This window comes from Leucopleurus acutus (genome assembly GCF_964270905.1).
Source record: "Leucopleurus acutus genome assembly, chromosome: 2".
Lineage (NCBI taxonomy): Eukaryota > Metazoa > Chordata > Mammalia > Artiodactyla > Delphinidae > Leucopleurus > Leucopleurus acutus.
This window is the reverse complement of record NC_139143.1, coordinates 95583446-95600352: the sequence shown is the minus strand read 5'-3', so window position 1 is coordinate 95600352 and position 16907 is coordinate 95583446. Positions and strand designations below refer to the sequence as shown.

General features: G+C 38.0%; 1 protein-coding gene across 1 annotated transcript; it reads left to right on the top strand.

Moving 5' to 3' along the window:
- The first annotated feature begins 169 nt into the window (after positions 1 to 169).
- Positions 170 to 14270, top strand: ATP5PB (ATP synthase peripheral stalk-membrane subunit b). Its single transcript, XM_082833263.1, has 7 exons — positions 170 to 298; positions 575 to 611; positions 4275 to 4420; positions 7145 to 7308; positions 7697 to 7822; positions 12609 to 12788; positions 13853 to 14270. The coding sequence occupies exons 1-7, from the start codon at positions 259 to 261 to the stop codon at positions 13928 to 13930; spliced, it is 771 nt and encodes a 256-aa protein (XP_082689389.1). The 5' UTR covers positions 170 to 258; the 3' UTR covers positions 13931 to 14270.
- The last annotated feature ends 2637 nt before the right edge of the window (positions 14271 to 16907 follow it).

Sequence of the window (16907 nt, the reverse complement as noted above, 5' to 3'; positions counted from 1 at the left end):
ACAGCCTCTCTACATCTCGCGAGAATTGCTTCTACGATTCCATTCCCGTTTCCAGCGAGCAACCTCTTGCCGCGGGCTCTCAGTGCCCTGTGCTTCTAATCGCAAAAAAAAAAAAAAAAAAAGACCGGAAGTTGATGAAAAGGGCACGATGTTCTCTTCTCGCGAGACTTGTGAGCGACCATCTTGTTTCTGCCCCTGACAGAGTCTCCTGTAGCGGTCACTGGGGCGCGAAGACTGTTGTGTGGACGCTATCTGACAATGCTGTCCCGGGTGGTACTTTCTGCCGCCACCGCAGCAGGTGAGAGGTACAGACCCTAGTCCAGGCTAGCAGAGTGATTGCAAACCAGCGCGTCTAGGGTTACTTGGAGCGGGTGGGAGGAAAGGGGATGAAAGGCGCGGCGGGATTTGGGCCTGCGTGGAGAGTTGATTAGTGCCGCTCAGAAGGAGAGTGTGGGGTCTCGGGGGATAGGAATGGGGGACGCATGGCCTTAGTGATTGGGCTCCGCGGGGACCGAGGAAGGGGCAAACCAGATTTCACGGTGACCTTGCTAACCTGTGCCTTGTGTATTTCTAGCTCCCTCTCTGAAGAACGCAGCCCTCCTCGGTCCAGGGTAAGTGTAAGGGGTGTAATACTCCCTTTTGTCCTTGTTTTATCACCTATTTCATTTCTGGGTAATCTGTTCTTAGCTTTGGGCCGGTAATTACCTTTCTTTAGGTTATTTTGGAACGCTTCAAGTCTCATTCAAACGTGTGCTCCTGTTACTGCCTGGAACACCGTTGTGTCACTTAATGTGTTCTAACTAAACTAGAAACTGGTTTTGGTGTCCCCTAAGCCCCGCCCCTCTCCCTTGTGACCTTCAGCTAGGCACAGCTGCGGCATCCCTAGTCGGGGTTACTAGATTGCATACCCTAGGACAAGTTTTGTTAAATAAAACAATGAAGCATGTTGTTTTTAATTTGCCTCCCAGATTCCAGCTTTTACTGTCAGGTCAGAGAAATTATTCGTCGTTTCAGTAGATATTTATCTTGCCACGCACATAACCGAACATAAAAAAAATGAGTAAGGTTAAGTACCTGCCTTCGTGGACCTCACGCACAGTCTACCAGAGGAGGCAGCTATAAAGTGGTAGTTTACAGTGAGGATTCCAAAGCTGAAAGAGGGTACACCGGGCTCCTCCACTTACAAGTGGGACCTTACTGTGGGACCTTAATTTCCCCTTCTGCAAAATAGAATAGTACATTATGGATTGTGAAAATTAAGGGAATTAATTCCTGGGAACCCTAAAAACAGTGCTTGGTACATAGTATGTGCTTAGTAAATATTAGAAGGTGTTACTGATATTTCATAAAACGTCAGTTTTCTTTGGGATTTCTCTTTTTACTTCCAGACTTAGTCCTAAATCTTGAAAAATTTGATAACAATCCTGTAGCTTGAAAAAGTGGCTTTGGTTTATCTGTAATTTTTGTATAAGCAATAAAGTGAGGCTATAATTGGCTTCTTCCAACTTCTCAGAGAAGAAAGATTCCATATAGACAAGTAAATAATTGTAATATAGATAATAAATACATATACAAAATGCAAGGAACATCCTTGATTTCTCTTTCACATTTCATGTCTAATGCATTAGTAAGGCTCTTTCTCCAGATGATATCCAGACTCTGACCACTTCTTCCACTACTACTGCTACTGGAGTGTGAACCACCATCACGTTTCACCTAGGCTATTTCAGTTGTCTCCTAACTAGTCTCCTTGAATCTATATTCTTGTCCCATTACAGGCCATCCTCACAATAGCCACAGGGATTCTGTCAGTCCCCCCACCCTTCCCCTGCAGAACCCTCTAGAGCTGCCCATCCCACTTGAAATCAAATCCAAACTTACCTTAACACAGAAAGTTCAACATGAGTTGACCCCATCCTACCTCTTGATTTACCTTCTTACATTCTCTTTTAAGCTCATTCTCTAGCCTTACTGGCCTTCTTGCTATTCCTCTGAAAACTGCCAAGCTTATTGTTGCCTCAGGACCTTTGTACTTGCTCTTCTCTCTTTTCCCCAGGTCATTGGCTCAAATGTCATCTGATCTACCAAAAAAGCCTTTCCCTCACTCCATTGCTCCTTAGCCCCTTCCTTCACCTGTTTTTCTTCATGGCACTTACAACTGTCTGAAATTGTGTATGGACCTATACACTCAACACTTCCCAAACCCCCACTAGAATGTCAGAGGCTGGGACTTTGTCTGCTTATTGTTAAACTCCCGGTGCCTAATATAAGCAGAAAGTCAGTAAATGTTTTGTTGAGTGAGTAATTGTCAACCCAAGATTGGAAGGCCTTTATAAAGGATATACTCAAGATGTTCTGAAGGCTGGTTGGTCTTGGCAGTCATTAAGTGAAAGGTATACCAGGCAGAAGGAGCAGCATGAGGGTTTTTTTGTTTTTTTTTGTTTGTTTGTTTTTGAAAGCTGTAAGTAGTTCCATATGGCTGGAGAGCAGGAGAATGAAGGAAGATGAGGATATAAAATTTGACAGGTGCTGAATCACGTATGCTGTATTAAGTAGTTTGTTTTCTGTGGGCAGGAGAGAGCCTGTTGAAGAGTTTTAAAGTCAAATTTGCATTTTAAAAACTTTCAAAGCAGCAGGGAGGGGGCTAGGTTCAAGGGGTATTTGAGGAAGAGCCAAGAGAACAGATTTTGGGTTACTTACTTGTTTAGGCAGGAGTAGATGAGGGCTTGAAGTGAGACAGCCAGTTAGGGAGAGGATTTGTGTTCCCCTAAAGCAAGTTCTTTAGTGCTATGATTTAAGTCAGTGGTTCTCAACCTGGGGCAGTTTTGCCCTCCAAGGGACTTTTGGCAATGTCTGGAGACACTTTTTGGTTGTCACCACTGGGTAGGAGGGGGGATGCTACTGGCATCTGGTGTACAAAGGCCACAGTGATCCTCCTAATTATTCTAAGTGCACAGAACAGCCTTCCACAACAAAGAGTTGTCAGTAGTTGAAAATGTCAATAGTGCTGAGGTTTAGAAACCCTGATTAAAATGAAAGAATCTTGAGCATGATTCTCAGATTTCAAAAGTTGGTGAGGTAACTCAATACATTGGGAAGCAGAAATAATATTCAAAAGACAGGCAGTGAACAATAATCAATGAAATAATGTAAACTCTTACATTGCAAGGAGATAAGAGAGAGGGGAGGGGAGGGACAAAAACATACTTAGAATTTGAAGGGGATTTAGCTCGACAGCAGATATGAAAAGGCTAGAGGATTTTATTTCATCAGAATCTATGTAGCAGTATGCTGTAACTGCTACAGATACAATCTTAGGCTACTTTAAAGATCAGAATAGTTCGCAGATCCATGATAATAGTACAGTGGTTCAAGCCCAGCGATGGCAATAGCAAGTTCTCAATATGTATTGATATTTGTAGGATGAATGAATTAGTCAAGCTATATTTCAGTTCAGTATTGTGTTCAGTTCTGTATACTTCATTTTTGTAAACAAAACCAGTTTGCTGCTTGTGGACAGTCAGGATTGTGAAGGAACTGAGATGTTTAACGCAGATACATGAGTGTTAACTTACATAGAAGAATAATATTAGAACCAATGGATAGAGGTTTCAAGGATGTATGTAGCAGTTCAATTCAAAGGATGATCATAGTTAGAGCTATCCAACACTGAAAAAGCATGTTTCACTTAGTGGTTATTTAGCACCCCAATACAGAGAATATTCAAAAAGGTCAAAGTTCTTGCCATCAGGGAGCTCACAACACAGTGGACATGTAATAGCTAACCGCTTACATAAAACTTTACCATATGCCAAGCACTATTCTATATACTTTACATTTATTAACTCAGTTAATCCTCACAGCAACCCTCTAAGGTCATATTCTTTGTTCCTACTTTACTTTAGAGAAATCAGAGACTACAAAAGCATAAATTAAAATTTGAACCCAGATAGTCTCGCTGCAGAGTCTATGTTCTTACATAATTCATTGCTAGTAATAGACATATAAAGTGCTAGACAGATGACCCGTAAGACTTAACAGAAGGGATTCTAGTATTGGGTGGAAGGTTACATACAGCTTTAAGTAAGTTGTTTCCCCTTATCACACAGCTAATTATGGGACCCTAACCTTCCTGTCCTTGGTCTGTTCTGTTCCCATTAAGACAGTGGGAAACAGCCTCAATCCTCATCCCTATTTGTTCTTTTCTACAGTTGTTCATACATTGTGTTCTCTTTAAAGAATAGGCTTTAAATTTGTGTAATTCCTACCTGTAGGGTATTGCAGGCAACAAGGATCTTTCACAAAGGGCAGCCAAGTCTTGCCCCTGTACCACCTCTTCCTGAATATGGAGGAAAAGTTCGTTTTGGGCTGATCCCTGAGGAATTTTTCCAGTTCCTTTATCCTAAAACTGGTGTAACAGGTGAGCATTTGCCCAATGTTTGATAGTATGTTTAGATGGTATGGTTTATGTTAATCTAGCGTTTTAGTGGTCTCTTAACCTCTTCCACATGTACCAGAAAAATCAAGTCAGTTGTTTTTAAAGTAAAGTGTGGAAGTGATTCAATAGAAGAATTGATTTGGTTGCTTTAACTTGTCTTTGGAATAAATTTGTTTGGGATTTTAACTTGATTTTATAACATTGTCTCCATTTCTTGTTACGCCAAATTTATTGACTGCCTGCTGTATGCTAGGCACTGTTCTAGGCATACAGTGGTGAACTGAAGTGCCTGCCATCATGAAACATACATTCTTTTGTAGGATAGACAATAAGGAAATGAGTAACTGGGGAATTCCCTGGCGGTGCAGTGGTTAGGACTCGGTGCTTTCACTGCAGGGGCCCGGCTTCCATCCCTGGTCAAGGAACTAAGATCCTGCAAGCCGCACAGAGCGGCCAAAAAAACCAAAATTGAGTATAATACATTTTCAGGTAATGATAGAAAGAGCTGTGGATTAAAATAAAGCCAGGTAAGGCAATAGAGACTCTGTGTTGTATGTATAATTACAAAAAAAGAGCTGGGCCATGTTAATCAGGTTTTTTTTTTCCTTTTAAAAAGGCATAGGGACTTCCCTGGTGCCGCAGTCGTTAAGAATCCGCCTGCCAATGCAGGGGACACAGGTTCAAGCCCTAGTCCGGGAAGATCCCACATGCCACGGAGCAACTAAACCCGTGTGCCACAACTACTGAGCCTGTGCTCTGAAGCCTGCACACCTAGAGCCCTGCTCCGCAACAAGAGAAGCCACCGCAGTGAGAAGCCTGCGTGCCGCAACTAGAGAAAGCCCGCGCACAGCAACGAAGACCCAACGCAGCCAAATGAATAAATAAATAATTTTATTTAAAATAAATAAATAAAAAGGCATAAACTGTACTGAAACCTTACATTTTTATAATACTATATGCTTTCACTTTATTTAATCCATACAACTGTTCTATGAAGACTTTTTTTTTTTTTTTTTTTTTTTTTTTGCTGTACTGTCTGGAGCACAGGCTCCAGACGCGCAGGCTTAGCGGCCATGGCTCACGGGCCCAGCCGCTCCACGGCATGTGGGATCTTCCCAGACCAGGGCACAAACCCGTGTCCCCTGCATCGGCAGGCGGACTCTCAACCACTGCGCCACCAGGGAAGCCCGAGACTTTCTTTTTTTTAATAAATTTATTTATTTATTTTTGGCTGCATTGGGTCTTCATTACTGCTTGCAGGCTTTCTCTAGTTGTGATGTGCAGGGGCTACTCCTTGTTGCGGTGCGCCAGCTTCTCACTGTGGCGGCTTCTCTTGTTGCAGAGCATGGGCTCTAGGCACACAGGCTCAGTAGTTGTGGCTCGCAGGCTGTAGAGCACAAGCCCAGTAGTTGTGGCGCACGGGCTTAGTTGTTCCGCGGCATGTGGGATCTTCCCGGACCAGGGCTCGAACCAGTGTCCCCTTCGTTGGCAGGTGGATTCTCAACCACTGTGCCACCAGGAAGCCCTATGAAGACATTTTTATTACCCGGAACTAGAAAACAAAGAATTTGCTGAGATTTATTCTCCTTTAGTGACTGAGTTGGACTTAAACACAGGTTCTACAGTTAAGTTTAGTGTTCTTTCTACTACATGCACTGCCTCTCTTGCTGTTCCCAAATATTGCTATGACCATGAAACATTGAAAACCAAAGTTTTTTTTTTTTAATCTCTCCAGGGAGTGGCCTAAGGTAGACTAAAATTGCAAGAAACATTAATTTCCTCAGACCTCCATAGCTGATAAAAATGCTACATATGATAGGCCTTTCTTATCAATTCACATTTAAAATTTATACATTGAAGGCAAATTTTTTTTAAAAAATGAACTGTTGAAACTTTGTATGGGAAACTGGGTAAAATATATTTGAGAATGTAACCCTTTTATTCTCATAGTACATCCTAACATCCTTTGGTACCTGTATTGCTCAAAAACATTGTAAACTGCTTCCCCAAAGACCTGCTTTGACCTTACCTAGCATCTAATGAGGCATAGAGGAAAATCCTAAAGAAATGTACCTTATGGTTTGTGTCCTTTCAGAATTCATGGCCTGGTTAAAGAAAAAGATGGCTATATTTGAAGCATTATAATAAGACACTACAGGAGTTGAGAATCCTATTTAGTTCTTTTACATACATGCTTCATAGTTGTATCTGTTTTGTTTGCTTATTTCCAGTGTCAGGTTCCTATTCAGTAAATAGGCAAGAGTGGATAAATTTTATTCTGACCAATGTCCCCACGCAATAAATAGTATATTTTGCTGCACAAATTACTTCTGGAAGTAACTTGACATCTTTATAAAATACTTCCTGTTAGTTGAGCAATTGTACCAGATACTTAATATACATTATTTCTCAATTTCATCAACCCTATGAGGAAGGTACTATTCCCATATTACAGTTAAGGAAACTAAGCTCAGAGATCATCTATATTGCTCAGTGTTTTATAAGTTGCAGAGTCAGATTTCCATGGGTCCAGATCCTTGTTCTTGCAACCCTACCATACTGGTTCTCATCTAGTGTTCCGTCTTTGAATCTGATTATTTAAAATCATGATTAACTTTGCCTTCAACTAATTAAGTACAGAAGTATCTCTGTCTTCCCCTTTTAGACATAGCATATCCATCATAAAATAACTTTTTCTTCTTTTAGGACCCTACGTGCTCGGAACTGGGCTTATCTTATATTTACTCTCCAAAGAAATATATGTGATAACTGCAGAGACCTTCTCTGCCATTTCAGCAATAGGGGTGCTTATCTATGTAGTTAAAAAATATGGTGCCTCTATTGGTGAATTTGCTGATAAACTCAATGAGGTAAGAACCATAAACCTTATTTCCCATTTTAGACCGTAGTAATCGTGTCAAAGCCATCAAGTGTTGTTTTTGGTACGAATGATAGGGGCAGAGCATATAGAAATGAATCTAATTATAATGATTTCGGTTATAAGTGTTAATGTTATTACTAACTTGAGATCAAGTTTTAAAAATCTACCAAACTTTCTCCAGCTTTTCCATAGTGTTGTTCATTCAACAAGATACTGCATAGCTATTTTTGGCAACTCTTTTCACGGATTTGTATAGTTCTCCCTATGTGTGGGTGTTTTCACAAATGAGGGGTATGACTTCGAGGAAGCATAAAATGAAACTTTTTTATTACCCTTGGTACTTTCACTGATCTTTGTTGTAAATATCATAATTGCAGCAAAAAATTGCCGAACTGGAAGAAGCGAAACAGGCTTCCATCAGACAAATCCAAGATGCAATTGATCTGGAGAAGTCACATCAGGCACTGGTTCAAAAGCGCCATTACCTTTTTGATGTCCAGAGGGTAGGTTTCAGAACTTTCTAAGGCAAGTGAAGTTACTCATTTGTGTGCATTTAACACAAAAAATTAGAATCTTATGAGGAATAGTTGGATAAGTTGAGCATATTTTGTTTAGAAAAGAGAATATTTGGGTGGGGGTCTAAATAGCAGTTACAGCTATTAACTATACAGTGGACCTATCCAGTAGAAAAATAACTAGAATTATTACTCTAAAACTAGAAAGAGTAAAAAGTATAAAAGGACACATTTTGAGTCCACACAGAGGGAAAATAATTCATTAAGTTATAGCAGATTAAAAAATGGCATTCACTGTAAAATACAGTAGGTTAAATACATGCTGTGCATTTCATGCATGCTCACTATAAGAAAGTCTTACTTAACATACTTGCTATAAGAAAATCTGATACCTTACATTCCAGATTCACAAAGCAGATTCAGATGGCCGGAGAGCTTTTTACTATGATCAAAGCATAATTAGATTCTAAAATATTTAGTTTCTAAAACAACTTTAGGAACGTGTTCAAGCATTTTGTTGTTAATTACTTTGAGCCTAGTACTTTATGCCTGATATTTAAAGTGAGATGAGCTTATATTGAAATTTTATGTATAGAAACACCTATGAAATGAAAAATTAGGTGCTAAGGTAAAATAAGTATCTGAAATATTAAGGGTTTGGGCCAGTATTTCCTAGTGTAGTCTCGGTACCATGTGCACCAGTCATCTTTGATGCAAATTTTTGGACCCATTCCAAGACCTGTGAGATTAGAACCTCTGTTAGGAGCTATCCAAGAGTCTGTATTTTTTTTAAAATAGGATCCTGAGAGATTCTTAAGCACATAAATGTTTGAAATCCTCAGAAATTTTTAAAATATCTTTCCGTGCAGATTTAGGTTACAATCTAAATGCTTCCTGCCTCATAGAAACTATGTATGCACAAACAAAATCTGGCTTTTGAAGATGTAGCTTTTTTATAAGATTCAAATGATAGTCATTAAAATTTTTATTTATTTATGAAATATTTAATAGGTATATTTTATATGTGGACACTGGTCGAGGCAAGGTGCTGGGAATACAGCAGAGAGCAAAACAAAGTCTGCCTTCCTGGGGTCTCTCCTAGCCAGGGCTTGAGAGAAGGACAGGAGAAAAATAATTAAGCAGATGTGAATGTCAACTGGTATGAAGTACATGTGGAATAATGAACTTATGTTAAAGGAAAAGAGATTTTAGAAGGAGGGAGTTACTGTTTTTATTGGGCAGGCTAGAAAGGCTTCTAATGTGATATTTGAATAGAGACCTGTCAAAGTGATGGTTCAGGCTGTGTGGATTTCTGAGGAAATAGTATTCCAGGCAGAGGGAAGAACAATTGCAAGGGCCTTAATCCTGGAAGCTTGCTTGGTATAGACAAGGAAAAGTAAGGAAGCCACTGTAGCTGAAGTGGAATGAGTGAGGAGGAAGGTAAAGGAAGCAAGGCAGGGAGTGGCCAAGGGCTAGGTCATGTAAAGTCTTATAGGCTTCTATGAGAACTTTGACTTGTACTCAGAATGAGAGAGAAAGTCATTGAATCTTTTAGGCAGAGGAGTGATATGATCTTGCTCGTGTTTTGAAGGGCGACTCTGATTGCCTTGTTGAAAGTAGCCTTCAATCTTGTATGCATTGGTTCGAAATGCCAGTGAGTTAGCCAAATAGAGTTGTTAGGTAGACCATTAGATATATGAGTCTGGAATCACTGGGAAGAATTCCAGACTGGAGATGAGGGAATCGTGAGCTTACAAGAGGCACAGCTGTAAGACTGGAACATGAAAGAAAATAACTGGAGGAAACAAGGATTATTTTAATTTGTAGTTGCCCTACTTATGGTCAAGTAGTAAGGGTCTAAGAATTTGGCATAGGATTTAGCAACATGGAGGTTGGTGACCTTGGTAAGGGCTATTTGAGTAAGTTGAAGGAAAAAAAAAATGGAAGAAAAGAAATTGGAGTCTGAGTATAGATCACTGTCAAAATTGTGAAGGAGTTTTACTGTATTGGGCAAAGAAATGGCTCAGTAGCTCAGAAGGTAGGATGTAGTAATCAAGAGAGATTTTTTAAAAGATGGAAAGTATAACTACATGTTAGCATCTGATAGAAGTTAGTAGAGAGAGAAAAATTGATGCAAGAAAGGGGTGGGAGTAGGGAGGAATTTGCTGGAGCCATGTCCTTCAGTAGGCTAGAGAGTTTAGAATACACAGGTGGAAGGGTTGGCTTCAAGAGCAGAGACAGTTCAGCCATAGTTAAAGGAAGGCAAAGTATGTGAGTATGGGTCCAGGTAGATTGGTTTATATGGTGGTAGAAGTTTGTGAAGTTCTTTGTTTCCTTTTTCTCAGTGAAATAGGAAGGTAGGTCATTTGTTGAAAAGGAAAGTAGTCAAGGAGATATACTAGAGATTTCAGGAGAAAGAACAGGAGAGTGAATGGACTAAAAAAAAAAAAAAAGATGTACCTAGAAGTATTAAGGGCCTACTTGAGATTAATATCTGAAGCCTTTATATAAAATAGGCAGACCTATAAGCATTCTCATTACAGACTAGAAGATGACAATATACCTGTCACCATTACTAATTCAATGTTATTCTGGCAGTAGTAGCTGATATTAGAGAAGAGAAAAATAAGAAGTATAAAAAATAGATAACATAAAGTTATCCTTACTTACAGATTACCTGATTATATACCTCAGAAAGCTGAGAGAATCAACGTAACTCTTAAAACCATAAGCAAATTCAGTAAGGTATTTGGGTACAAAATTAATATCTAATAAACAAAATCAGTAGCCTTCTGTATATAAATATCAGTTAGAAAATATAAGAGAAAAAGGTAAACCATTTAGGAAGAGATACCTAGGAGTAACTTAACTAGAAATAGAGTCTTTTTACTTTGAAAAATGTGAAATGCTTGTGAGGTATAAGGTTCTGAGAACCTAGACTCAATAATATAAGGATATCAAATTCTCCCTACTTTAATCTCTAAATTTTACACATTCCTAGAAAGAAAATACTAATAGACTAGGAGTAGGGGGTGTTGGGACTTGAACAAATTGATTATTACTAGAAAAAGTAAAAAATATTCAGGAGTATTCTGAAAAAGAGAAGTAGTGAACAGTCCTACCAAATATTAAAGCTCAAAATTGTAAAGGAACTTTAAATAAATAGCTTGGCACACTACATGAATAGAAAGTCAGATTGGCACAGCACTTGAGAGAGAGGGTCTAGAGATAGACCTAAACTCATAAGGTAGTTTAGATCGGTGGCATTTTCATCTTAGAGGGGAAAGACAGACGGGTATCTTTGTAGATACAGAGTTGTTTTCCTACTTTCTGCCTTATACCAAAACAAATTTAAGATGAATTAAAGATCTTTAGATAAGAAATGAAACCATAAAAGTAGAAAAAGAGAACATGAAAAACAATACAATACCCTTGGAATGGCAAAGCCTTTCTAATAAAGACAACAAAATGCAGAAACGTGTGTGGTGACGTATGTTAACTAGACCCATTGTGGTGATCATTTCACAATATATACAAATACCGAATCATTGTGTTTGTATGCCTGAAATTAATGTAATATTGTATGTCAGTTATACTTCAATTTTTAAAAATCCAGGAACTATAAGAGGAAAAATTAAGTTGCTCTCATTAAAAATTTAAGCTTTACATGTAGAAGTTACCATAAACAAAGTTAAGAGACAAACTAGGAAGAACACATGCATTCCATATGCCACAAAAGAGTAGTTACCTTAGGATAGACCAACATCCCAGTAGAAAACTAGGTGTAGGACATGCACAATTTATAAAGATGTAAGTAAATGTAAATGGCTTCTAAATATGTAAATTTTCTCCTTAGAGAATGACAATTAAAATTGATATTTTTTTCTGCTTATCAGAATAGTCGAGAGTAAAATGTTTTATAAACACCATTGGCCAGGGTTTAGAGTAACAAGCATTTGTGTTGCTGGTGAGAGTATGAAGCAGTACAACTTTTCTGTGGAATTGGACAGTGTTAATCACAAGTTAAAATGGATCTTTAAGAGCCTGGGCTTTGTAGCCTGACTCCTTGTAGTCAGGTCTTGGCTTCACAGTTCATTTGCTCTATAACCTTGGACAAATTCCTTAGCATCTGCCTCTGTTTCTTCCTCACTGTAAAATGAGTATAATAATAGTAACTATCCTATGGTGTGATTTTAAGATTTAATTGAATTGACACACAGTGTTTAGAACATAGTAGGTACTCAACAGTTATTAGCTATTATTTGACCCAGCAAGTATTCACACATAAGTGCAAAGACACATACAATATACGCAGCAGCATTATTTGTTAAAGAATTGGAAGCAACCTAATCTATTAATAGAGCTTAAATAAATTATGGATTATGAGACACCAAAATAGTAGAATCCAATGTAACTTTTAAAATTAAGGTGGGTCTTTGTGTCATAATCAGTAAAAGTGATGTTTGTGTGTGTACATATACCTATGTTTTGTTTATTAAATATTTCTGGGAGAGAATACAAGAAATAGAGGAAGATGGTAGCCTATGGAGGGGCTGGAGGAGACTTATTTTTTACTGCATATACTTTTAAATATATTTTTACTCTATGCTGTTAGAATTTTTCTACCACATGCATGTGTTACCTATTCATATTAAACAAATGAATTTTGCATAAAATACAGGTAATGATGGGTATTCTAATGGGCAGAATCCTCAGAATGGAAGTGATCCTTTAACTGTGCAAACAGTTTTCATCACTTCTTAATTTTCTTCAGAATAACATTGCCATGGCTTTGGAAGTTGCTTACCGGGAACGACTGCATAGAGTATACAAGGAGGTAAAGAATCGCCTGGACTATCACATCTCTGTGCAGAATATGACACGTCAGAAGGAACAAGAGCACATGATAAACTGGGTGGAGAAGAACGTGGTACAGAGCATCTCTGCGCAGCAGGTACATGATGTTTTGAAGCTTCTGGAGTTGTATTGATATCTCTGACAGGATAAAAATAGCTGGTAAGGAGTCTTTAGCCTAGAGACATTGGGGTGGTCCTGGTTCACTTTTCTGGTTAGTGGTAACCTAGAAGATGCTGTACAACTGCCTTGGTAGGTTGCCTCCCTCCTCAAAGTTTGGCTTCCAAAGAGTCTCTCACCTCATGGATCAAGAGGAGTGGAAAGATGGTTGAGAACACTCGTTGAACAGACGTATGTTCAAGTTCCAACATTTGGGAAATATTAAGCAACATATTTCATTTCTCTGTAAAACAGAGGCTGGACAGGTCTTCTTCTGAGCCTCTTCCATTTTCTGAATAATTCCATGATTTCCATTCCATGCCATTTCCTCTTCCCAGCCACTTAATTCATTGGTCTTGAACAGAAATGTTTTCTATTTTTTACCTAAATGTGATTTCCTTTTTAAATTTTATGTTCTTTATTTACTTTTGACTTTATTTCTTCTTTCCTAGATTTATAGTATACTTAGGCGTTTCTGATCATTTTCTGCATAACCATGCAGGACTAGAAAAACAGGGTCTGTCAACATTTAATGCCTTGGGTTTTTTAAAATAAACTGTCTTTTACATAAAAGTTATATACTTATTTAAGAAACTTGAAAAGACAAAAGTATACAAAAGAGACTAAAAGTTATTTTTATTCTTTCTTAACATTTCTCTATTACTAATGTTTGTTAGGTTGGTCTTTTTTAAGCAGCTGTTAGCTGTAAAACCTAACATCAGTGGCACATGGTTACAGGAGTATCTAGCTTCAACCTCTAAACAGGTTTCACTGATGAAAGCTATGAGCCAGGGGACTTTAAATTCCCTCCATTTGCTTAAAATAAATTTTGCATCTCCCCCATGTTAAATAATTAAATAATTTTTTGTAGTCTATCATATTAAGCCAGTACTCCATCTTGAGATTCCGAGGAACCTCTTATAGGAGGTATCCTTTAGAATTACAGTGTTTATACCCTTCCATGATTTGAAAAGTTCTAACCAGCTTTCTCTTTCCTTATCACAGGAGAAGGAGACAATTGCCAAGTGCATTGCAGATCTAAAGCTGCTTGCAAAGAAGGCTCAAGCACAGCCAGTTCTGTAAATGCATCTGTCCCAATTGAGACAGCTAGAAACAGTTGACTGACTAAATGGAAACTAGTCTATGTGACAGAATCTTTCTGTATTGCTCTATACTGAATTTAGTTTCCCTTTCCTAAAAATGAAAAGTTTGAGTTTCATGTAATGAGAGAATTAAAACAATCTATTGGCCAGGAAGATGTTTCTCTCATCCTTCTTGCTCTGCATTTTGAGTTGTTCCATGATCACTTTTGAATAAGCAGTTTCCTTTGAATAAAGTTTGGTACCTGACTAAAAATTGTCAAGTTAGAGTTTAAATTTGAATTAATTCAGCCATCTTACAATAAAATGACGGTTGAAACAAAGTTTTTCAAGATGCATAATTTTCTGAAATGTTATTTCACCATTTATTATATGGGTAAAAATTAAAGATGTCATTGAGCTGATAATATTGTTTATAAAACTTAGTGGTAAGCTATTTCTTGCTGACAGGTTATGGAGAATTTAAAACTTTTCAGTATTCTTAAAATAACTAAAGGAAATCTTGTATATCAAATTATATCATTGATTTTATTTTCATTTTAGTAGTATGTCAACAGAAAATATTATGGACTCAATGTGTCATAAAATCACTCTGAAGAATCCAGCAGATAGTTAGAAGATTCTGCCCTTCCATTGGTTTGTCTATATTTAATTCTCCCATACTTGTATAAGGATTTACTTGTAAACAGATGGATAACTTACATAATAGGAAATATTTGAAAATATGTACCATATGGATAATTGCCATTTTCATTGACTTCCTAAGGTTTTAATTATATAACAATCATTTAAGTCAGTATTTATTTATTTATTGATGGCTAATGTATTCATCTTATATAGAAATCAGACTGATATTATTAAGATGTTACTTAAAGGAGATTTTGATAGGGTCAGCAGAGGTGTTCCAGATTATTCATTATACAAAGAATTGCCGTGCTAAGCACAATCCTGCACTGGTCATACAGATAAAAAGTTCCTACTTCAGGGAGTTAAATATCTACTGGAGAGGCAGTAAGAATATGTGATACAGTACAGATTTTAGGTGTTTTGAGAGTGTAATGACAAGCACCATTTTAGGTAGTCTCAATAACCTCATCAGTTTCCTTGTACATAACTGTATCAGTCAGCATTCAGTCAAAGAAGCAGAGCTACTAGGATATATGTTTATAGGTAAGGGATTTGACTTTATGCTGTCACGGGAGCTGGTTAAGCCATCTCTGTAAGGTCTTAATCTTTGTTTCTGATGAAGGAGCTTGACGTGCATGGAGCAGGCATTTAAGAAGGGAAGGTGGATGTGAAATGGGAGCGGGTAGGAACAAGTGGAAATCACAAGCACGGACTGAAACCCTTGTCAGTTTTTATTACCTCAGATCTTCATGGTATGATTGTCCTGCAAAACCCCAAGCCTTTCCTCACACACCTGGTCCAAAGGTTAGAGAAGCTGAAGGATGACCCAGAGAAGGGTTGGGAAGTTATAGGCCTAGCTACAATTGGTGAGTTAACAGATTAGCACCAGTATGTATAAGCCACAAAGTTGCTTCTTTGCATTCGCAAAGGCAGCTAGGCTAGGCATGAGGCTGTCAAAGTCCTCTGGCCAGTCACTTCATAATGAGAACAGTTTCATCTGGGTCTCCTCATAAGGCTATCAGATCCAAGCAGAGACAGACAGTGTGCCCCATAGTCCCCAGAACCAGGGAGCCAGATGAATGACATCCTGTACTCACAGCAACACTTACAACATGTTTGTATGGATAGCCAACACGATGCTCTGACACCTGGACTTTACTGTTGCAGCCAGCTGTAGAGCATATGCTGCTCCTTTTGGACAAGGATGTGCTGGAGGAGTTTGTTTACCTGTGCCCAAGGAGCATGGTATCACAACCCAAAGTGAAGCCAGTCAGGAATGAAAAGGAGGTAATAAGCTGAGCAGGTTTCCTAGAGGGGAAACGCCAGACTACAGCCCCAAATCTTTACCTTCAGAATACCAGAAATTCATTTCTATGTGGTGGATGTGGTTTGGTATGTACAAATTGGCTGCATGGTAATTGGTTGTGCAGTCTCAAGAGTATCACAGTTATTTTTTTAAATGTATGGTATGAAAAAGTTCAATTGATTTGAAGTATTTTCATATTAGCAAAAGAAATGGATTACATTTGTCAATGATAAAAGGGAAATGTTGGGTTCTTTTGTCATAAATTTTGTAATGACCGTAAAAATAATTTCTAATCCATGACAACTAATAAGAATCTGAAGATCATTCCATCAAGTGGTCAGTTAACTAATTCACTGGCTATTCTTAGCATCATTCATGGTGGAATAACCAGATATCTTTCCTGATCTGCTGAAATACGAAGTAGACAGTATCACCTGTGATGTAATCTAGCCAGACGTATTTAACCTGAATCTCTCAGGACTTAAGATGTAAATTCCAGTTTCCAGGAAATGCAGGAGATAGAGGGACATTATAAATGACACCAGGGGAAGTAATTAAATTAGGGATTATGCTTCCATTTATTGGGTCATAGTGTTTTTCATTAAAATTTTTAATGTCCTCTGTTAAGGTCCTGTACCTTTTTTTGTAAGATTTATTCTAAAGCCTTTCTATTCTTTATTAAGATTATAAAACGTACCTGGCTTAAAAGTAAATTTTCTGTTTGTTGGAGTAAGAAAATTAAGATTCAGATGCCTGCAACTTTGTTGCTGAGGTTAAATGCAATTAAGATGCAAAATGCTGTAACATTTGCTTCCAGTAATGGTAGACTAGGTAATTCAGACCAACTCTCCTACTGAAGAAATTTTTTGCATCTGGGTGAAATATAAAACATATCTTAAAAATACTAAAGCACCGGATGGCCCTAGAGATTGTCATACTGAGTGAAGTAAGTCAGACAAAGACAAATATCATATGATATCGCTTATATGTGGAATCTAAAAAAATGGTACAAATGAACCTATTTACA